This window comes from Myotis myotis, unplaced genomic scaffold, assembly GCF_014108235.1.
Source record: "Myotis myotis isolate mMyoMyo1 unplaced genomic scaffold, mMyoMyo1.p scaffold_m19_p_15, whole genome shotgun sequence".
NCBI classification, from domain to species: Eukaryota; Metazoa; Chordata; class Mammalia; order Chiroptera; family Vespertilionidae; genus Myotis; species Myotis myotis.
In genome coordinates, this window is record NW_023416319.1 from 44,788,072 (window position 1) to 44,812,590 (window position 24,519).

A 24,519-nucleotide genomic window follows, 5' to 3' on the forward strand; every position below is an offset into this window, starting at 1 on the left:
AGCATTGATCATGGAGCTCCTTTATTGTATTTTCTTACTGTTAATTGGATAACAGACGAATTTGTGGCCTTTTACAGTTGTTTTCAGTCTCAATTAGTCTCTAATATGTTGCATTACAGGATAATATGCTTTTTTGTGACTCCTGTGATAGAGGATTCCATATGGAGTGCTGTGACCCCCCACTTTCCAGAATGCCAAAAGGTGAATTTTTAAACCATATTTAAGATGTGTTTTATTACATGCTCATTAGCCTTGTCCTGCTGTCTGACAGCTCAGAGGTTTACAGGTTCCTTAAGCATTTTTTCATCTCTCATCTTCCAGTACTTACGGGTTTGGCACAGACTATGACCAGAGGAATGTAACAGATTAGTTTGAGGGTAATGTATATAATAAAGACTCTAATGCAGATATAGGGATAAAAAGACTTCCTCTCCTGAAACTATTTCTTTACTAGAATAAGTTTAGATTAGATAGGTCAAAAGTTTCAAACCACTCTCCCTATTATTCAGTACTATGTTCAGAGGCAAGAAATTACCTATTTTTGAGATGATGGTGATAATGATGACTCAAAGATCCTGCAGCAGGAGCCATCACCATTTTCTTGGCCATTAGTTGATATTTTGAACAGAAGCATCTGAACTTTTATATGGTTATATCCTTACGGGGTAAGGTTTTCCATCTCTATTTATTGTGTAAGTAAAGCCTAGCTCAGTTCCTTTTTCTCATTTTATATGTTAAACATTAAAATAACTTTGCCTTCTTATTACAAAATTTGTACATTTTCATTGTGAAAGATTTAGAAAACACAGGTTGATAAAAAGAAAAATCAATTAGAAATTCCTTCTTGCCCCACATACTGTTTTAAAAAGAAATGGAACATTCTATATATGATTTGTAACTTTATGTTTTTTCCCACCTTAACAATAGATCCTAGCATTTTCACATCATTAAATGTTCTCCTAACATAGTTTTTAACAAGTGTGTAGAACTCCATAATATGTAGGGCAGAGACTACAGACCTGGTGATTGTGGGCCACAGATATGCTTTGTTGGCGATATATAAGTATGTATAAATATTTACAACTTCTCTAAATGCATTACAGAAGAGCTGCTACAATATTTTTAAAATTTTTAATTTGAGTTCTTTAGGTAGAGTATGCATGCTCCAATTTACCCCAGTCTCACTAGTCCCTGTTGTGTTACATTCCAGCTTGCTTCAGTCACATGTATTATACCTGGGTGGTTCCTGAACATATTTGATTTTGCAACCCCTTGTATAAAAAAACCCATAACTTATTTAACCAGTCCCCTATGGTGGACATTACAAATGTTTCCAATTTTTTCCATCCACAATTATTGCCTTAAGATAAATTCCTAGGGGAGGAATTGCTGGATCAAAGGCTATGTACATGAAAGGTTGTATCGGTTTTCAGACCAACCACCTATGTATGAGAATACCTGCTTCCCTGTATTATGACCGGCACTCACCATTACTTTATTACATTGAATCTAAGGCACACTTTTAAAAAAACCAAACATTTTAACATCTTTGAAATCAGATGCATCTTTTAGTCAGCAGTGTATTACATTCAATGAAATACAGGGTCCTTATTTTAAACTTTTACCGATTTGATAAAAGAAAAAAGATGTCTGATAATTATTTTCTTTAAGTAGTGAGATCGAACATTTTTTGTGTGTTTGATTATTGGCTGTTTGTACATAATCTTTGTAAAGTGCCTGTTTTATCCATTAATCAGTTTTCTATTGGGATTTTCACCTTTTTTTCTGATTTGCAGAAGCTCATATTTTTATGCAGTTAAATCCATGAGTCTTTTATGGCTTCAGTCTTAAATGTCAGTAATGCTTAGATTATACAAATATCCATGGATTTTTCCTGATACTTGTAATATTTTATTTTGTCATATTATAATATTTACCTACCTAGAATTTATTTTGTAAAGGATAGGGAATAATTTTTTTCCTACCAGTTAGATAGCTATTTGTTCCATTACCACGCATTGAGTCATTTTATCTGATAACTCGCCACTGATTTGAAATAAAACGTGTTTAATATGCTAAACTTTTCTCTAGCTTGCGGTATTCTGGCTTTTCAGTTCTTATCCTTGACCTTGTTCCCTATGCCAGGTGTATAGTTTTAATAATTGTAGCTCGATAGTACTTAAACATTTTAAGTTTTAATTTAAAAATTATATTTTGTACTGATAGTTTTTTTAGTGTGGAAAATTTCCAGAAAGAGATGATAAAATAAATATTTTTGTCTAGATGTTCCAAAAACTGATTGACTTGAAAATATCTTCCTCAAATCAAGACATATAGTATCTGACAGGCTCGGGTTGTCCTGTGTGTGTATGTGGAGGAGGGAGGCGTGGTGACATGTTGGGAAAGCCTTATGGAAAGGCTCTGAGACAGGGGCTGCCCTCTGCTCTCACCACCTTGACGGGGAAATTGACCTTTAACAATGGCTTCCTGAAGAGACTGACAGAAGGGAATGAGCCACCTTTCGGAGTCACGTTCTGCATGCAGGCATCCTTACAGCTACAGTTTATATTTAATGTCTCTCCTAAAATGAAACATTAAAATGTTTTTCTCATATATGTATTAATTCAGGGATGTGGATTTGCCAAGTCTGCAGACCAAAGAAAAAGGGAAGAAAACTACTTCATGAGAAAGCTGCACAAATAAAACGTCGATATGCAAAACCCATTGGACGACCGAAAAATAAATTAAAGCAACGATTGTTGTAGGTTGAGATCTTATCAAAAAGAAATCTTTTATGTTGTGCTTTAAAATATAGGTGATTATAACCCCCTTAGGTCCCATTAACTTTTTTACCATCAATTTTTGCAAACTCAAGGGATGGGGTATATTTCTCCTTTTATATAAGCTGTGGAAGTTTTTTGAAAATAACATTTTTTAATTACAGTTGGCATTTTGGGGTCTTCTGTTGGCAGGATCTGTGATGCTAAGTGACATTTTTCAAACAGCAGGATGGAAGCAGAATGTCAGCACAGGAAACAGTCCTTCGGCCTACTTTGTTACTAGCTGAGCATTAGAAGACCTTAATTATACAATAGTTATGTGGGAATTTTAAAACGTGAGGGATTTGTCTCTAGTGAATCTATTTTGTCACTCCAGATAACATTTTAGAAAAATACTTATTTTTTCTGGTGCTAATTTAGTATTGTAACTTTTCAAGATCCCTATAATGAAATATGACCATCTGAGGAACCTGCAAATGGCTGTCCTCATGTTTGCCTCCAAAGAGTTAGACAGGACTATTTGGTATGTGCATATGTGTGCAGACCTATAGTACATACAGAATAACAATTCGCTGTGGCCTCCAGCTCTACTATGAGAAACCCATTTCTACTACCTTTGCCATATGGTTGCATTAAAGCCCAGTAGAACATTTGCAGGAATTACTTGGAAAAGTAGAGAAAAGATAAGAAGTGGAATGCATGTAGTTTTTAAAACCTGTATAGAGTAGGGATTTGACTCTGAGTATTAAGTAAGGTGTTTAGAAATCAAATCAGCAGACTTGCATATCTGAAGCAGTTCTATTAATAAGCCCATTGTCTAGTTCCTGAAATGGTCACTGTGATGTAAAAATGAATAAGTGCGCTCTACACACACCCTGAACAAACACCAAGTATCTGACTTACTTACTCTTTTTGCCTAATTTTATCTGAAGCAATTCACTATATTACCTGCTTTCAGAAAAAGTGTCCTTCTGCACCTGTATCCATCTTTCAGAGGAGAAATAGAAAATGTGTGATCTTTTCTAGAGTTTTCTGTGACTCTTTATGAAAACCCTTTAACTGGTAGGCATTTTTAAATGGAATTTTTGTTAATTTCTGGAGGCAAACATAAAATAAAAATAAAATCTTTCATATTAGCATCAGCTGAAGTAGAAATTATGTTTTTGCATTCATCCTGTGTAAGCATTGTTCTTGAAATGGGACTGTATCCTCAGGGCCCAATTAAAAAAACCAAATTAGGATATAAACTTTCTAAACAAAGGACGCAGCTGAAAATTGCATCTGGCACCAATCCTAACTTTTTGTTTGTCCAAAATTGTCCTTTGAGCTTAGGAATTTTTAAGACAGTCTAGGGAGTTTTCCTTTGTACATGCTTTATAAGCATATTATCCTTTCTGGGCAATCGATTCCAGATACAGTCCAAATGCGCGTGCTAATGCGAAGCATTGAGCCTGGATGAGTTGTTTATTGGTAGCCCTCACCGTGACACTAGAGATCTCCAGCGTTAACCTGATTTGGCTGAATAGGTGGCGCCAGGCACAAGCTGGGGTGGGTGAGCCGCCCTAGATGAGCTTGTAGCTGCCCCGTTGGTCTGCACCAGCTCCCCTTTTGCTGACTGCTGAAATTGTTCATCATGTCTTTATGTACAAAATGACCCCCCGAATGTGGTCTTCTACTTGTGATTACTTAAAATATTTTTGTAATTCTATATCATACCATTTTCAGGCTTCCATTTCTTCATTATTATCCTTCAGCTAAATTGATAATTTTTAAAGTGCATTCTTGGGCCCTAGCGCAGCCATAATTCACATGCAAATGTTTCCATTGTATGAAATTCTGCTGCAAAATGGGTAGCTTTCCAAGCCCTAACCTGAGGTGAAGGCAGACAGCTGCCCTTCCTGTGCGCAGCTGTGTTAATGGAGTGACCTCCAGTCTCTGTTGACCACACAGCTGTATAGGCGAAACCACCAAATGAACCGCAATAGCAGTCAGAACCCGTGTACAGAGATTCTGATGCCAAGTGTCTGATAACGACCATGGTAAATGTGCTGCTGCTTCACCAGACTTTCCATGTCATGTCTGACCTGCCGTAGCTTTTCTTTAATCATTCCTTCGGTTTTTTGCTATTGTTGTCATTTTTTCAGCAATATTTTATGCTGTAATTAATTGTCTCCTTTACTTAGAGAGTATTATTGGTTATCTTGTCATCCTAAGCATAAACTGCTGAGAGGAAAAGGGTATCTTTTAGTATTTTCTTTAAAAACAAACAAGAACACCACACATAAAAACCTACTAATTTATAGACATAACCCAAATTCTATTTATATAAATTTTCCATTTGAGTTAAAATTGCTTCTAACTAGAAATTAGATAAGCTTATTCTTTTGCTTCTAGATAATATGACTTATTTCCTTTAATATTTTAGAAAAGACATATCAGGAAATCATAATTACTCGGTGACAACACAAGGGTAACATTTTAATTTAATTATAATGAAAGCATTGGGTTTTCTCAGTCTCTTCAAAAATTTTCTTACTTATATTGATTGCCCTTGGGTGCACATGGCTTCTTCCAGCACCTGTTGGATGGGCCCTGGGAGAATCGTGACACACAGGTGTAGTTGCTGCTAACTTTCAACAGAGAAACATCTAGGTGGAGGCACACACATAAAAACAGTCCTTAGGGTTGCAATTCAGCTTCTGAAGTTTAAGCACATTGAATGCAACTGGTTGCTATAAATTTGTTTTGGATACCTTTATAATTCTATTATCAAATGCTGATACTATTCTCTAAATTTTTGCCTAGGTCTGTAACCAGTGATGAAGGATCCATGAATGCATTCACAGGAAGGGGGTCACCTGGTAGGGGTCAAAAGACTAAAGTCTGTACCACACCTTCATCTGGTCATGCTGCATCTGGGAAGGACTCAAGCAGCAGATTGGCTGTTACAGACCCCACTCGGCCTGGTGCCACCACCAAAATCACCACCACCTCCACCTACATTTCTGCCTCTACACTTAAAGTTAACAAGAAAACCAAAGGGCTCATTGATGGCCTTACTAAGTTTTTTACACCATCACCTGATGGTCGCAGATCACGAGGTGAAATAATAGACTTTTCAAAGCACTATCGTCCAAGGAAAAAGGTCTCTCAGAAACAGTCATGCACTTCTCATGTGTTGGCTACAGGTACCACACAAAAGCTAAAACCTCCACCTTCTTCACTTCCACCCCGAGCCCCCATCTCTGGTCAGAGCCCCAGTTCACAAAAGTCCAGCACGTCCACTTCTTCTACCTCTCCCCAGAGTTCCTCCAGCCAGTCCAGTGTGCCCTCCCTGAGCAGTCTCACTAGTAACAGCCAGCTGAAGGCACTCTTTGATGGACTCTCTCATATCTATACCACTCAGGGACAGTCTCGAAAGAAGGGACACCCAAGTTATGCACCACCCCAGCGTATGCGTCGTAAAACTGAATTCTCTTCCACAGCAAAGTCTAAAGCCCATTTCTTTGGAAAAAGAGATATTAGAAGTAGGTTTATGGCTCACTCCTCCTCCTCTAGCTGGGGGATGGCTAGAGGACGTATTTTTAAAGCAATTGCTCACTTCAAGCGAACAACTTTCCTTAAAAAGCACAGGATGCTAGGCAGATTAAAATATAAAGTGACCCCTCAGATGGGGACCCCCTCACCAGGGAAGGGGAGCTTGACAGACGGAAGGATTAAACCTGATCAGGATGATGGTAAGCAAAAGGTCAAAGCTCCAACCAAACCTGCGTCCCGTCCCTTTCTCCCCAACCCCCCAAAAACCAATCAGTCAACTCCTATTTGTCACATAGGTCTTAGCTATTTCTCTTGTTCTCACTTCACTTTCATACAGAAACAGTGAAACTTTGACCTTTTTCTAATGCTGACTAAACTTCCAAAATGTTGTGTTTCCAACTAATACTCTCCTACCTTTTATTATGTATTTCCATGCGTAGTGACACTAGGACCCCCCAGATGCCTTCATAGCGTTGCTTATGGCTTTGTAGTCCCGCATGAGTAGCCACTGTCACGCTTCTGCCATGTCCTTTCCCGCGCGGCCTCTTCAGCCACAGTGCTGTTCGGTCGCACGCTGTCGGCGCCGCCAGCGGGGTTTTCAGCTCCCCACTCCCCTCTGCTCCATTGCTTTCTCATGACCAAGTTCATCCTGCTTCCTTCTCAACAAACTGACCTGTGGTTCTGTGAGGTGTGCTTTTGGGTGTGAGTGTGTCTGTGTGTGTATTCACCTTAGGGAGAAAACTGATTTCAGAATTTCATTTAACAACTTGGCCCGTTACATGTGCTACCCTTTATAAAAACAAAAACAAAAAAATGTGTCATTTGGACATAGTGGTAGATTTTACTATCTCAAAAGTGGTAATGGGAATTCTATAACTAGACTTCTAATCTTGGTTGAAAAATCTGATTTTGTTTTGTGTTGCTCTTACTTTCCCTCATTTATGTACTGAAGCTATAAGAAGATGACAGTGATTATTCAAATAAAAATTGGGGTACAGCAGGGGAAGGGTACTGCTGGATCTTTGAGCAGTGCTTAGCTGTAAAAGTTTATAAAGCTTTACAGAAAATCCCGATTTGCCCACTATGCTAATTTGGTACCATTTTGGTAATATACGGTGGTCACTAGTGATTCAAGTCAGTGAAGACACTTTCTGCTGGTTTTAAATGACAGATACTGAAATCAAAATAAGCATCAAACAAGAAAGTACAGATATAAATGTGATTGGGAACAAAGATACTGTCACCGAAGAGGACTTGGATGTGTTTAAGCAGGCCCAGGAACTCTCATGGGAGGTAAGGCTCCGCTACCATTATTACAACAAGGGTAACATGTGACTTCTTAAGTTATGACTATTATGAAGTGACTGCTTTGATTTTACAGAAACTCCCCCTCAAAATCCTCTGTGGTTCTTTAACTATGACCAGATTATTTTTGTTGCCCGTCCATTCAAAGGCAATGATGTTGTAGAGGTATCGCCACTCTTAAAAGTTGGCAATGCTCAGGTGGTCTCACAAAATAGACCAGAGTAGCAGTGGTTGAGTCTGATTTTGAAAAACACCTAGTTTTAAAGGAATAGAATTCTAATTTTTTTTCCTTCTCAAATATAGAAGATAGCAATTTTAAATCATTAACAAAAAGGAAGAACGTTGCTTTTAAGTTTACCAATGCTGCTGCCAACACAGATGGCCAGCCATATGAAAAATGTCTCACAACCTTAACTCTTTGGCATTGATAAAGGCAATATTATGTTGTATGATCAGTTATAGTCCCTTTTCTTTTTATTGTCCAGGAATTTTTTTATATTATTCCACTTAAAATGTTAACTCTACTTAGCTTATTGTCACCAAAACATTGAAAGGTAAAGCTATTGGACTTCTCAAAGACAAATTTATTATGGATTGTGACTTTTTTATGTCAGTAGACCACATTCAGTTGGCACAACACTCACGGATAAGCTCCCTAACCCAGCTCACTTCCTTTTTGAGGGGGAGGAGGCTATCTATAGGCTCTTAAACTTTATTTTCAGTAGCAGTCACTTGGGCTAAATACTTTGATGGTTTCTACTTTAGGGGCTGTTGGATATTTCCATTTGTCATTCTGCCCCAGCAGTATGCTTTGTGTTGTTTTTCCTTTGGCTAAGATAAATGTCAAAATTTCCCCCAATCTTTGAAATTTGAAGTCCTTAAATATTATAATTTCTTTAGCCTATTTCTGGCATTCATAGATAAACAGAATGAAAGCAGGCATTGTCTGAAAGATACTGTTAAGTCTAAAGCCCTTTCTTTCCAACATGCTAACACTGGCTTTTTCTTTAAAGAACATTTCTTGTCTGTGTCAGGCACCGTGCTAGACGCTGAGAATACCACAGTGAATCAGGCAGACAGTGTTCTTAACCTTGTGTATCCTACTGCACAGGAGTAAGGGGAGTAGGAGGAGACTTCATAAATGATTATCCTATCGAATAAAACAACATGCAAATTGACCATACCCCTGAATGCTTCCCATTGGCTAATCAGGGCGATATGCAAATTAACTGCCAACCAAGATGGCGGCCGGCAGCCAGGCAGCTGAAGCGAACAGGAGGCTTGCTTGCTCCAGTGATGGAGGAAGCCAACGTTCCCCGCCTGCCGCTGCCAGCCTCTGAGCTGCAGTCTAAGAAACAATGTTGTGATTATAGCTAAGCAAGCTCCAGATAGCTGCTTTCAGCCAGCCGGCCTCGGAGCTTAGAGCGGCAGTGATGGCAGCAGTGTTTCAATTATAGAAGCTAAACAAAGCCCAGATACCTGCTTTCAGCAGCCGAGGCCTCAAGCTGGAGCCGGCCTCAGGGCTAAAGCTGACTCTCAGTTCCAGTGACAGTCATAGAAAGTAAATAAATCCCAGAATAAAAAAAAAAAAAATGAAAAAAAGGAGAGGCTGGGAGCTTCAGTCACTTGCCAGCCTGAAAATGGCCTCAGCCCCTCACCCAGACTGGCCAGGCACCCCAGTGGGGACCCCCACCCTGAAGGGGGTGTGACCAGCTGCAAACAGCCATCATCCCCTCATCCAGGCTGGCCAGGCACCCCAGTGGGGACCCCCACGCTGATCCGGGACACCCTTCAGGGCAAACCAGCCGTCCCCCACCCGTGCACCAGGCCTCTATCCTATATAGTAAAAGGGTAATATGCAAACTGACCCTAATAGCAGAAGGACTTGGAATGACTGGTCACTATGACACACACTGACCACCAGGGGGCAGATGCTCAATGCAGGAGCTGCCCTCTGGTGGTCAGGGCGCTCTCACATGGAGGAGCTCTGCTCAGCCACAACCCAGGCTGATGGCTGCCAGTACAGCGGTGGTGGTGGGAGCCTCTCCTGCCTCCTCAGCAGCGCTAAGGATGTCCAACTGCAGCTTAGGTCTGCTCCCTGCTGGCAAGTGGACATCCCCCGAGGGCTTCCGGGCTGCCAGAGGGATGTCTGATTGCCATCTTAGGCCCTATCCCCCAGGGAGCGGTCTTAAGCCAGCAGGTGGTCATCCCTTGAGGGGTCCTAGACTGCGAGAGGGCACAGGCCGGGCTGAGGGACTCCCCCCCTACCCTCCCCCCCAAGTGCACAAATTTTTGTGCACTCGGCCTCTAGTTTAATTATAATTGAGATAAATGTTACTTTATGGAAGAAAGGGGACTGAAAGAGTCTGTATAATAGCATCATCTTTTAATTTCTTCAGTTTAAATACATTGCAACAGATCATTGAATTCAGTTCAATAGACATTTGTATTTATATCATGCTCATCCTATCTTGGTGATACTGTTTTTTAGAGTATTAGTTTGTTTATATATAAACCTTATACAAAGTTGATTATTATTTCAAGGCCTATACTGTTTTTTCAACAACATGAAAATTCACAATTAAGATTAGGGTTCTGGTTTGATAGGTTTTCATATCCACCAGTGAAAGAACCAAGATGTAAGTGCAGAAATCTCTTTCTAATACTTACGTTTTATTTCTTTTCTTTCTCTCTGACAGAAAATAGAGTGTGAGAGTGGAGTGGAAGACTGTGGCCGGTACCCTTCTGTAATAGAATTTGGGAAATATGAAATACAAACCTGGTACTCCTCACCTTACCCACAGGAATATGCAAGGTAATGGAATAAGCCTGCAGGTATATAACTTTAATGTCACATATGTGAGGAAGGAAAAATCTTGATTCTAAAGCAGGAATATATTATTTTCAGGACATAAATTTTGATGGTAGATTTTAAGTGCTTCCAAAACGATTACTTTGCCGGTATCTTTTTATAGTACTTAATGTCCTATTTAAGCTCCTAACGCTCCTTAGTTACACGGGCATCATAAATTTTGCCTTTTAGCTTCTAGATCATGCTTTTTCTCTTTGGTTAATTGGGTAAATGTTATTTGTATATGAAACCAAGTCAGGAAAAAAATAGCCATTATAAAGTATTTGGTAGTTTCTTCTACGTTGCCTTTTTCCTAGTTAGTTTAGGAAACTAATTCGTTAGTCTCATCTCTGATTGCTAGCAATTTATTTTCAAGTTTTTTACTGAAATGTAGCAAAAGAAGGAAAAATGGGGGAATGTAGGTCAGAGAGAGTAGCCTTAAAGACCTTTCCCCATAAATATTTGGGGAATATTTAAAGCCATCTGTGACTAACTTGTTAAAAGTGAAGAGAAAATAATAGTACTAGAGGTTTCATTTGTCTTGAACTAAGATTAACTGAGATTGTCTTGAACTAATATATTTTAAAACGGGTACCTTGTGAGCAGATATCTTCCTTCAGGTACCTCAGGGTATGCTTTATTAGTATCTTCTCAACTTTTTTAGCCTGCGTGTCTAATTAATCACACACTTGCTTTTTGTCTACAGTAAACATTGTCCTTTTCTCTACCATGTGAGTGTCTGGCCAGTCATCTAACTGGAGAGGATGGGGAGGGTTCTAGAAGTTCAGTAGCAAACTATCGGGAGTCTTGGTTTCTCTTCCCAGGTTATATCACTTGGCTCTGTGTTCTTAAACAACTTTTTAAAAACACCAATGAGCTTTAATTTGTATGGGTAATCACAAGTCATGTGTTCAGAGAGCTTTGAATAAAATTTGCATATCAGTTCAAGATTTGAAATTACTATTATCTGAGTCTGTACCTAGCTCTACTCAAAATATTTCTCCCCTTTTTTTTATTTTTATTTTTAATGAATGAATGAAGTTGGTTTTTTGTGGGGTTTTTTTAAATTATTATTATTGATTTCAGGGAGGAAGGGAGAGAGAGAGAGAGACAGAAACATCAATGATGAGAGAGAATAATTGACTAGCTGCCTCCTGAATGCCCCTCACTGGGGATCGAGCCCACAACCCAGGCATGTGCCCCGAACTGTGACCTCTTGGTTCTTAGGTTGACGCTCAACCACTGAGCCTCGCTGGCTGGGCAATTTATTTTTTATTGTTGACAGTATTATAGATGTCCCCCACTGCCCCCCCCCCCACTTTGCCCCTTCCACCCAGCCCTGCTCCACCCTCACCTCCCCAATTCTTATACCCCAAAGACCTTGAAAGTGCTTGTGAACATTTGTTACGTAAATGCTAGCAACGCCCATTTAAGTGTGACAGAGTACAATAAAATAAGGTGGAGGAAAAGTCAGCAGGGAAGAGAAAGCTATTTGTCTAGTGTTACTCAAAAGAGTCAGTGGAATTGGTAGAAACAAACCAGATCTTTTGACTTTCTTACACTTAGTGCTTTAGACCATATATAACTATGATAGTAACTTTAAAGTCATCTCACCCCTAACTACAAGAGGAAACAATTATATTCTAGGGCTCTTCAGCCTTATAAGTATGCAGATTATTTTTTAAAATAATGAATTCACTTTTTTCTGAGTAAAAGATCATTATAATTACACCACTGACCACATATACTATTGAAACTATGACATTAAATGAAATTTGAAAAATATACGTGGTTACATGACAGGATGCTGTCCTTATTGTTGATTTTTAGAATAGTGGTTCCAGTTCTGAAAACCTTTCTTTCTTTAGGGCATTTCTAAGAAAAGAAATGATTTATTCATAGATAAGGCAACAGATATTATGTGGAAAAGTAATGTAAGGTTTGTCAGTTCTCTTTCCTACTGGCTTGTTGTTTTGCTTTTTCTTGAAACTACTTTTTTGAAATGCAACAACCTTGATATGATTTAGAGATCATTGAACAATATTTATTCTTTCCCCCTAAACAGTATAATCAATCTGATTCTCTGATTTTAAAATTTTAACAGATTACCAAAGCTTTACCTGTGTGAATTCTGTCTTAAATATATGAAAAGTAAAAACATTTTGTTGAGACACTCAAAGAAATGTGGATGGTTTCATCCTCCAGCAAATGAAATTTACCGAAGGAAAGACCTTTCAGTATTTGAGGTAAGCATGTGTAAATAAAAAACTCAGCTTTTGAAACTTAGCATTTTCAATTGTTGACTATGTATTGAATTGTTTGTAGACATTGTAAAGTCTACTCAATTTTGGCATTGAAATTCAGACTGCTCTTTAAAATATCTCCATGTTTTGGAATGTTTATCTAACCATATTAAGTAACCATTTAGATTGATAATGAATTCCTACTTCATCATATTAACTTTTTTTCTTGCCCCAAGTCCCTGTCTGCACCAGATATGCTCACCAGTGAATTTATGATCTCCTCAGCTCTTTGTAAATTCTCCTTTCTTTGGCAGCAGAAATGAGCTTTGTTCAGCAGCTCCAGCCAATGTCTGGCAGGTGCTCACTCTTCCAGGGAATTGAGCAGCTGTACATATCTCCTCAATACACAACCACCTGTGTTTCCATCCATTTCTTGGCAGAGTTGATAATCCTTTTGGTGAGCCCCCAGCAGATGTTGGGACTCCCCCCCATCTGGGAGGATGACCACCCCTGGAGAACTCTGCAATTCACAGGAACCCCTTGTGGCTCTGTCTGTCATTGTGGGTTCTTGAAGATATTTTGTGTTTTCAGAATTGATTTAGTAGCAAAAGGCCTTTGCCTCTATATCATTTCATTGTTTATTCATGTTCTACTGTCAGTTTCAGGGATCCAGCTTAGCTGAGGCAGCTGTACCTTGAGGAAACCATGCTTTTTTTTCATGTTGTTGCCTTTTCACAGGGTTTCTTTCTGTCCTTTATTCTCCCTATTCCAGTTGAGCACTTCGATTGCCCTGCCTTATTTTCTTCTCTGTTACCCATTTTGGTTCATTATTTTTTGGTCCTGGGTACTCAGTAGATGTGATATTTTCTCTCTGAAATACAGTTTTACTTTGGATTCTTTTTTCTGAATTGTTCAGACTGGAATGTATTGTTCTGCCCCACATTTCTCTTTAGCTCTGGTCTATAATGTCTTGCATTGTATTTGACACAGGGAGGGTCATACATAGGTTTCTGGCATGGGTCAGTCTTCCCCTCTCAGACTAGCGGGGCCCACTACTTTTTCCCAAGGCTGAGCAAAGAACACCGGTAATTCCAGCTGTGTCTTAGCAATTTTTAAAGCCCCTCTCCCTGGGTATATCAGGCTCTTTTGGCAAGCTTGACGGAAGAAGGGTTGTGTTGCTGAGAAGACTGGATGTTAGTTATTACTAAGAGTAGGCACAGGGTTTCTCTACCTGGGCACTATTCACATTTCAAGCTGGATATTCTTTGTTGCAAGAGGCTGTCCTGTGCATTGTAGGATGTTTAGCAGCATCCCTGGCCTCTACCAACTAAATGCCAGTAATACCACCATCCCTCCTGATGTAACAACCAAAAATGTCTGCAGGTATAGCCCATGTCCTCTGGGGGCAAAATCACACCCAGAGGGAAAGCTGAATGCAAGTTCTTGTCCTTCCTGCTGTTAGTCTTGGGATGCGACCCAGCCAGCCCCTGCCAGATTGAGACAGCAAAGCTGTCCTCACTTGAGGCTTAACTAATGTCACAAGTTCAACTTTCCTTTTGGCTCCTTCCTTGGTGCCTTGTTCCTTTCTTTTAACTAAAATAAAGTGAAATCACTGTCTCACTGTTTCCAGAAGGGCAGAACACATTGTTGGCTTTTAAGTAATTGTTAAATAAATCAGCATGAATCCGCCTGTGGGGCTGAAGCTTTCGTAAATCCAGGGGCTTCCTTAAGGATAAGAGAGTCAGTGTTTCCAGTTGCTAGGCTGGTAAGAGTGGTCTGCTGTTTCAGGGCAGATGCTTTGGGACTGCACAGAGATGAGAGAGGGAAAGTCAGAAGCAGATTTGTAAAGTTTATTCATAAAAATAATTGAAAAAATTGCATTGGATAAGGACCAAGGTCCCTATTCTAGAATCTGAGTTAATACATAGAGTATAGCACGTCGGAAATTTCTCTGAGCAGTTTCCTAAGTATCTTGAAAATAAATAAAGAATAATCACAGATGACTACTTTCCTGTCTTCTCTATCACTCTTGAGAACATGCCACATCAGACCTTTCACATCTGGTAAGATTTGGCTTCGGCATTGTCATCTCTGTTTTTCTGGTTCACAGATGCACCTTTGTCTGTCCTTTTTGTAATGTACTACCATTTCCAACAGGACTACATTCCCAAATACATAAAAACTTACTTTAATTAAAGAGAGAATTGTAGCCTCTGTACCCGTTGCCCATATTTGATTATGTTGCTATGTGTGGGACCTAGGTTTCATCCAAGGGAAATAGTTATATGAAGTCTAAAAATAATTTGTGCAATATGAGAACCTGTATGGTCCACAGGAGACTCAAGAACAGTGAAGTTCATTGTTAAAGAGCTCTGGTTAGCAAATATCCATTTCCCCTAAGAGAAGTGCTGGGGAAATTTTTCTTGAATCTGCTGTGATTTCTGTTTTCAACAAGTAACTACATTTGATCAAAGAAATTGGCATCTGTGCTTAGCCTCCTGTCTATAGCCATCAGTATCACAGCTTGATTCTTTTATTTTGAAGGGAAATAGACTGTAATCATTGTACTTATTGTAGGTTGAAATTCATCTCACTTTCTCTGTAAGTATTCCCAACATAGAAATTTTATCTTTTCCAATTATACTTAAAATGATGCTTGGGATAAAACCAAAATGGGAGCCTCTTTTGCTAATCCTCACTTCTGAAGAATCAGAGTAATACAGTTCATTTATTTTATTTTTATGTGAAGCCCTTTTGTAAACAACATAAAGTTTAACTTACTTGAACAGTATTTTGATCTGTTTACATTTCTTTAGTTCAGGTTTACATGCTTCAAACAGAGAGGACATGCCTGATCATTTTTTACTCGTAATAAAATGCAAATAAAAATTACTCCTTTGTTAGTGGTTTGGCCTTTCTTCGGGTAGCTTGAAGAGAAATTTAAGCTATCTTATACCATAATTTAAGAGAAAAGGTGGAATTCTGATTTGCCAAGTGACACTTATATTCTGTTTAACTTTATACTTGTTTAATGGAGTGTTTTAATCTCTCAATTTGGGTTTTGGAAATAAAACTATGTACTTTTCCAAACACCATATAAAAGAAACAATTTTATATTGAGTGGTATTTTTATGATAAATAATGTTGTCTGTTTCTCTTTGCTAGGTTGATGGGAATATGAGCAAAATTTATTGCCAAAACCTTTGCTTGTTAGCCAAGCTCTTCCTGGACCACAAAACGTTGTATTATGATGTCGAGCCATTCCTTTTTTATGTCCTTACAAAAAATGATGAAAAGGGCTGTCATCTGGTTGGATACTTCTCTAAGGTAAAAACAAGAGCCAGTATGACCTTCATTTTCTTTTTCAGAATGTTTTTGGTAGAGCCCAGTTCTTTGAACAGGGCTTTTTTATCACTATCATTTGAATAAGTGACACATGTTTCTGAAAAGCTCAGGTTCTTGTTCATAGCTCATTTAAAAACACAACAAAAACAATCACCATCATGCCTAGGACGTGTGTAAAGGACCTCAGCCCTGCTTGCTGTCCTGATTATCAGCATCCACGTAACATCATAATTGCAGCTGTAGACCACCTCACATCTTTAATTTTCTGAATGTTACGCTTATTTTCTTTTTCCCTCTAAGTGGTGTCAACATGAAGATTTCAGTGTAATTAATGTAGCATTTAAGAGATAATTCTCATCTCTTTTCATTGCATTCCGTCTGTGGTTATCAGTATCTCTGTGAATGGGAACATTGGCATTTGGATAGTCACGCTGATGCAATGACTGGTGGCACTCTTTCATCTCTTGTTCTCTGTACTATTGTTTTAAGATCTAAAACAGTGTCACCTTTAAAAGGCCCGAGTATCTCCAGTTGTTAACATAGGGAAGCCTTGCTCTATTGAGTGGATGTCATTTGTCTTTTTCACTCATTCAGAATGGGTTTCTCACATTCTTCTTCCCAAAGACTTCTGAGAAACAATTCATATACAATAAAGGAAAACTGAGTTTGGAGATATTTACCAGGCACTGACCTGAACTATTCTTAGGCACCTCTGAAATAGTTTAATGTGCCAGGATGGTAATATGAGACTTCCAGCCAGAAGCTATAAATGATCAAGACCCTGTGTTTTTGTTTTTCTTTATGATATATTTTTTCATATTAGGTGATAAGTGAATTTTAATGACTCTGCTCTTATATAAGTGGAATCCTTTATAGAAATGTTATTTTCATGGAAGATAGAATATATATAAAGGTCCTTTACAAACTGTAGATTTTCTAAATTTAAGAATCAGTATAAAGACTATAAACAAAAATGCTAGTAAATGACAGCACTCATGGGAAACTGCCTTGATGTCTTCATCCACATATTTGGTAAAGCTCTAAAATGAAAAAGAAGGAAGTTCATTTGTGCATTACAGATTCAAAAGATGACAGAATCAATACAGAACTTTAAATAGGAAATCTATTTATATAATTTCTAAAACATCCTATCTTTTCTATAGGTAAGTAAAGATCTTTTTCTCTGAAAAGTTAAAAAGAAGAGTGGTGATGATTGTCCTTCCTATAGAACAGCGGTTCTCAACCTGTGAATCGCGGCTCTCAACCTGTGGGGCGCGACCCCTTTGGGGGTCGAATGACCCTTTCACAGGGGTCGCCTAAGACCATCGGAAAACACATATATAATTACATATTGTTTTTGTGATTAATCACTGTGTTCCATTTGTAACAATGAAAATACATCCTGCATATCAGATATTTACATTATGATTCATAACAATAGCAAAATTACAGTTATGAAGTAGCAACGAAAATAATTTTATGGTTGGGGTCACCACAACATGAGGAACTGTATTAAACGGTCGCAGCATTAGGAAGGCTCCGAACCACTGCTATAGAACATGGTGTTCTTTCAGTATATTTGTTTAAACGTAGATGCTTAATGTTGCCTGTTGCCCCTGTCCTGCCTTGTCACAGACAGGCCTCTGGATCTACGGTTGGGGGTGACTCTTATTGTTTGAGTCTCTGCCTCTTCCTCCAGGGTTTTACTCAGAACAAACTAAACTTTTCGCATTTTGTCACAGTTTCTGTTATAGTATAGCAGCAACTACTGTCATTTCTTATCATCTTCAGAATACTGGTATTTCCAGCAGTGTAGTGAAACAAAAATTCATCTAACAATAACCATGTTGCCCGGCCAGTGTGGCTCAATGGTTGAGCATCGACCCATGTACCAGGAGGTCACGGTTGGATTCCCGGTCAGGGCACATGCCCTGATTGCAGGCTTGATCCCCAGTAGGGGGCATACAAGAGGCAGCCGATCAATGATTCTCATCATTGATGTTTCTCTCTCTCTCCCCCCCTCCCTCTCTCTGAACCTTAAAAGACTAGCTACAAATCAAACCATATTCTAATGTGTCACTGGAATGTGAAGGACTATGGCCCTTTGGAGTTATACTTAAACCAAATTCCAGAGGTTATAGCCACAGAATGGCCAAGATGACCTAGAGAAGTGCAGGGTAAATTATTACATGCATGTGACTGACTATCCAAGCACCTAACAGATGGCTCTAAACAGGAGAGAACAGAGGTGCAGTTATTTTATCTAAAGATTAGGATTTAGGTGTACTAACATGTATTGGGGTGTGGGGATTATTCTTGAGTTGGACTTCAAGAAGTCTGCTAGGAATAGGAAGGAATCCAGCATAAAGAGAAGAATGACATCAAGGGTAAATTCTTTTAATCCAGTGTACATCTTTTTTTAGATAGAATGACCCATTTGTCTAACTTTGCAAAATAGACTAATTATTTGAATCTTTGCCATTGATGTTCACATTCAGAGATGGACAATTCTGCTTCTTAGGAAAACTGACACATATTATTTCTTCCTCCTCCTTTCTTAGACTCCACAGACAGCTACAAATGTGCAAAAGTTGGAAGCACATCTTTTTCACAAAGAAAACTTTAATTCTGCCCTGTAGGGGTTTTTCCACAACCATTTCCTGTGATCTTTCAAACAGGTTCATTAAAGATCTGGGTGTTCTGAAGCAATTCTTTGATGTGGTTAGTACCATTTGTGGTCAGTCTTATTTGTGGCTTATATTTGGCCAGAGCATTCACAACCTCAAAAGCCTTTTCCAGATCTTCTCTGTGTAGGTCTTGGCGGCTTCGGTGTATGTACTCTGCGTAAAATACTGCCGCACTGAGGCCACATCCCGTGAAAACTGCAAAGCCCTCCTTAGCTATAAACATACTTTCCCAATCTTGCTCTCGGTTTCAGGCCTTTGGTGATATTTTGCCCTCATTTTGTTTGGAGGTTTTGGGGTTTCTTAGTGCTGCTATCGCTTTTGTTTTATATTTCTGGTTTGAAATGCAGATTAATTCTTTCTCTAACTTCTTTGACTTGTTATTCAAAGGAGAAATGTATTTGTGCAAACCTACCCACACACATACCATTTCAGTTGCACTGGGGCATTTGCTCAAAGGCATGAGACGTATTGCTGTTGCGGAACTGTTCATTAGTTAGCAAGCTGCCTGGCTAAGTCCTGGCTGACCGCGCCGGCTGACTGTGGATTCCCCCCCATCTTCCAAGTTGTTTTGAGCAAGGAAAGCATTTCTTCCATACTGTCGGTGTCATTTCATTTGGCTCATATTTCCTTGGATTCTTTATTCACATTTTATGGTGCTGGCTTCCAAGAATAAAGACATGATTGAGAAACACGCCTGGAGTTGATGGTTTGTTGTTAGTTGATGGTTTGGTTGAGTAACAGTAGGATTATTCTGCTTGATCCTCACCTGACACTTTGGCTCACCTTCATGGACTGTTGTACAAGGCCGGTGGCAGGTGCAGGGAATGGCCCACTTCAGCAGAGTCTGACATACTCGCTCTGTTCCTCCCTCCCTCCCGCAGGAGAAGCTTTGCCAGCAGAAGTATAATGTCTCCTGCATAATGATCATGCCCCAGCACCAGAGGCAAGGATTTGGACGGTTTCTCATCGATTTCAGTAAGTGAAGTGCTTTCTTTACTTTCATGACCCAGCGAGCTGATGGCTGTTAAAGGAAGAGTAACATAAAACTTTGTTTAACCTTCGTTGTTTTTATCAATAGATAATGGGTTTTCTATTTATATTTACATAGGTTAGAAAAATCTTCCTCAAGTGAAAAATTTACTGCTGCTCACTTATTGTACTCCAGGAAATTGAGACTAGATATCTCAGCAGTGCCGCCCGCTCACAAAGCCATTACCCCGAATGAACCGGCAGAATTGCATTCCATTCCATGGTGTTCATGCTCATTAGCACCAAAAGAGGCAATTATTTGCGATTAAAGCTGAAGAAAGTGTTATTTAAAAGGATATTGAGCTTTCTAAAATTTTGCCTATAATCTTGTACAGTACAGAGCAGGGGAGGGATATTTCTCCTAAGAAAAACAATTCTTTAGGTAGTCTGTTCTTTGAGCCTCCCTAGTAGAAATAACGATCTTGTTTTGTTCACTTCTCTTTTCTGTTAGGGAAATTATTAGTGTTTGTATCTAGAAGTTGCCCAAGAAATATTTTTTATACACATTCATATCTTTTGAGTCCCCTCAATTAAAACTGCAAAAATATATAAAATTGTGCACAGGATGATGTAAGAAAAATGTAGTGTTTTTCTCTTTTATATTATGTTGCTTGTGTAAATGTGGTGTTAAGGCTACACTTGGTGAAATGATTCAAAATATCCAGATAACACAAAGGCCAGGGATGCCGTGATAAAGTTATTTCTGACAGCGTAAAAATTGGTCATGGCAACTGTGTGCTGCTTCTTTACAAGATTGCAGTTTGTCTGATTTTGAACTGAAAGAAGAAAATTTCAGGAAATTGTATAATCTTCATAAAGTACATCAAATGCAAAAACCACAGTGTAAATGTGCTCAAGAAAAATTAGGGAGAGAGATAGGTTGAATATATATCTACATTATTAGATATTGATGCCCTAACCGGTTTGGCTCAGTGGATAGAGCATCGGCCTGTGGACTCAAGGGTCCCAGGTTCGATTCTGGTCAAGGGCATGTACCTTGGTTGCGGGCACATCCCCAGTGGGGAGTGTGCAGGAGGCAGCTGATCGATGTTTCTCTCTCATGGATGTTTCTAACTCTCTATCCCTCTCCCTTCCTCTCTGTAAAAAATCAATAAAATATATTTTTAAAAAATAGATATTGAAATATTAAAGTTTGGGTGTAAAATAATGGTAGAGCAGTTTTGAACTGATTGTGTGATGTATTGACATTGAAGGATATTTTTTGAAGTATTTTTTATTGATTGTCTTTTTATTTTGGGGTAACATTTCTGGTTATTAATTCATTACCCTCATCTTATCTATTCTTTCCTGATCTAGTCTTCCCAGGAGTTCACATGTTCATTTCACAGAGTCCTAGCTGTAAGCAGTTCAGAGAGTAAACCCAATGGTCTTGTTCTGGAGCTTTGTGGCCAGCATCCATAAGTTGTTCATAAATATTAGAATTTCTGGTATGCGTAGCAGCCATTCAAGACTTAAACTGTTGATAGTCTGCGTGCCTAGCGAATAAGGCAACTCCTTAGTTCAGTGTTCAAGGTCTTCCGGCATCTAGTCGCAGCCGGTGGCTTTTCGTCTACTCCCTGGCTCCTCGAGTGTTCTCAGACTCTCCCTCTTCGTCTCTGCAGTCCCTTCCCTGGAATGAGCGCGGCCACCCTGAGAGCCTCTTCCTTTTGACCCCACCTCCTAGTTTCATCTCATCGCCTCCTGGTTCCTGGCTATAGTATGGCCCTTAGACACAGCCCACCCTTTTGTCCTAATTATGGATGGGTTATCCTTCCAGTTTTCTGTGAACTCCTTGAATACCTTCTTCTTTGTCTCCAGTAGGACAGTGTACACAATCATCTGCATTAGTTTTTGGATGCTTGTTGATTTGAATTAGATCTCAAAGTGATAGAGTCACTGCCCACAATAATTTTCTACCTAAAATTGAAAAGGGACTGGGGCTTACCAGGTAAACATGCACGTCTCCAGATACAGAAGCATCTTATTTGTACAACATGGTCTGCTATTGAGGCCTTCTACATATGGAAACAACCCAGGAAAAAAGACATTACTGTCAACTACTAGATCTCTACGTCAGCCATTTTTGTGAAAACTCTATTAGAGCTTACCCTGTATTTTTAAATGTGAACTGTGAAACACAATAGAACCTTCCTGAGTGGCTCGGGGCCAGCATGATGAATGCCATCCGTTAGGGCGTGTCCAAGCAGTGCAGTGCTGAGGGTCTAATTTTAGATTTTCTCTTTTCTATGCCGTTGGCATTGCCCCTACGCTGGAGTGGATTAAGGAGTGGTGAATGATTTGAATAACGTTGAGAGGGGGTTGGTGTTATTCCTTCAGAGAAGAGGAGATCAGGGGAAGAATTTTATAACATTCAAAGAAAATTGGAAGTAGTGTAAAGCCAATAGAAATCTAATTTAAAACAAAACAGAATGCCTTGCCTACTAAGGTTTTAAAGAAGATAAAGTAGGCTGCTGAAAAAATGGATAGCATCGCGCGCTCTGGAGTTTCTTAAGATAATAGTAGATAAATATCTTCCTGGAACAATTTAGATTCAGTCTTTTGCAGAAGAAGGAGTTAAACCCCATGACCTCCCATATCCTTGTCAGCCTCATAATTCGGAAATCAGGGCAAAACAGATTAACCAGGATTATGGGTTTTCTAAAATCTGCTGTTAAGGGACCTTTTAATGGTTATATTTATTTTATTTCTACTTTGTACATAAGCCTGAGGGTCTGTGATCAGGGGATGTGTTTTCAGTAATTCAATAAAAGTTGTAAGGCAGGAAAAATCTTATTTTGCCTATAACAGCTGCTAGTTCAGGAAGCTGAACTTGCCCACTTGCACACTGACTCATAGGCATCAGTGAAATGCACTGTGTGTCCATAAAGAGCTGTGAATCCCTGGCTTTGAACACTTCTCCAGGCCAGTCAAAGAGGTGGATTGGTCATCTGCCAGTCCAAATGCTGCCCTTGGGATAAGTTGTCTCTCTCTTCCTAAGACAGCTTTTCCCGGATTTGCAGAGTTTGGCCAGAGTGACTAGAGGACACCAACTCCCAGCCTGCTCAAACCACCTCATGGGTTTTGTGACTCTTTGCCCAAAACTTAAGTGGGTTGAGGAAGGTGTGACTGTCATGGGTCGAAGCTGATATCACATCTCTTTCTCCTGGATCCAGAGAGTCCCTCTTTGTCAGTCAGAAATTTTTAAGGTTCTCCCGTATCTGTTTTCACACGCACGCACACGCCATCCATGTACACATACGTATACCCTACCTTTCATCCCCGGCAGAGAAGACTCCTTCCTACGAAACCTGTGGTCCCTACTTCGAAGTCTCCCAAAGCAAGTAGCTGTCCTACTGCTGGGTACTGGGCTGCCAGCATGCTTCCTGCTGAGCTGCCCAGCAGTGCCCTCTCCAGCTCACTAATTTTCCCTTTAATTTTGAAATAATTTAATACAGACAGACGTTACAAAAACAGTACCAAGAATTCCCAAATACTCTGCATCCAAATTTCTCAGATGTTACCATTTTATCATATCTGCTTTCTGCTTTATTATTCTCAACCTCCCTCCCTCTCATTTCCCATCTCTTACATCATTTAAAACACACACACACACACACACACACACACACACATTCTTTATCTGAATCATTTGAGAGTAATCAGCAGACCTGTTGCACCTTTAGGCCTAAATGTTTTTATAAAAACAGAGATGATGCTGTCATGCAAAACCACAAATTATCAAAATTAAGACATTAATGTTGACTCAGCACTATTATCTAATCTTCTTCAAATTTCAAATTGGCCAGTTTTCATGAATACCCTTCCAAGGAAAAAAAAACATTTCTGCATCTAGGCACATGTTGAGTTTCATTATCAGTTGTTAAGTCTCTTGAGTACTCTGGAATAGCAAGTCAGTCATTTTTGGGGCGGATTTTGTGGTAGTGGGTTGTTGTTTTTTTACCTTGACATTGTTACCTTGACTTATTTTCTACAATGTCCCTCAGTTTGGTCGTCTGATATTTCCATGATTAGATTCAAATTACACATTTTTGGGCAGGAATGCCACAAAAGTGATGCTGTGTCCTCAGTGTGTCTTGGCAAGGTCACATAATTTATTTGTCCCATTACTGCCTTAAGCTGGTACCTGTTAGGGTTCCTCATTATAAAATAACCTTTTTCTCTTTGTAATCAGTAATGGTTGGTAAGAAGACACATTGGAATTTACTATGGTAGTTACCAAATGGTGACTTTCAAATTCCACTGTTTCTTCTACTTACTAGTTGACATTTACTGCAAGGAAGAGCTTTCTTCATTAATTTTTTAATTCAATAACTACTTTATCTAATCATTTATTTATATAATTATAGACTCATGGATTTTTTACTTTATTCTAAGGTTTATAACTTGTTGCTGCCATTATTTATTTTGATTTTCAAATTGTTGCAGATTTATTCAGTAGGAACTGCTTTGAGCTGCCTCCTGTGTCCCTGACCTTTGGGTACTTCCTTACTTTGCAGTGCAGCATGATCCGGATCATCTTGTTCTTTTCCTGACCGAGCCGTGGAATCACCCATTTCTCCTAAAGGCCTTGGTTTTTTATCGTGGAAAACAACATAGAAACCAAGATCTGGGCATTTAGATGTGCTTATTGCTTTTGCCGTGTCACTATGTATAGGCCTTCTTAGGGGACAAAAGTAGGAAATTGTGTGTGTGTGTGTACACACGTGTGTACTTACACATGT

The 24,519-nt window shown here is 39.2% G+C and overlaps 1 protein-coding gene across 6 annotated transcripts in view; it reads left to right on the forward strand.

The window, feature by feature from the left end:
• KAT6B (lysine acetyltransferase 6B) overlaps window positions 1-24,519 on the forward strand; it is a 180,828-nt gene that overhangs the window by 123,320 nt on the left and 32,989 nt on the right. For 3 of the 6 annotated variants that reach the window (XM_036337181.1, XM_036337180.1, XM_036337183.1), the window contains 8 exons: window positions 120-201; window positions 2,629-2,761; window positions 5,586-6,517; window positions 7,489-7,610; window positions 10,322-10,437; window positions 12,578-12,719; window positions 15,882-16,043; window positions 19,630-19,723. In XM_036337181.1, coding sequence (XP_036193074.1) covers window positions 120-201; window positions 2,629-2,761; window positions 5,586-6,517; window positions 7,489-7,610; window positions 10,322-10,437; window positions 12,578-12,719; window positions 15,882-16,043; window positions 19,630-19,723 — 1,783 coding nt within the window. The remainder of the gene's footprint in view (window positions 1-119; window positions 202-2,628; window positions 2,762-5,585; window positions 6,518-7,488; window positions 7,611-10,321; window positions 10,438-12,577; window positions 12,720-15,881; window positions 16,044-19,629; window positions 19,724-24,519) is intronic. The other 3 variants (XM_036337182.1, XM_036337184.1, XM_036337185.1) reach the window with 3 other exon arrangements.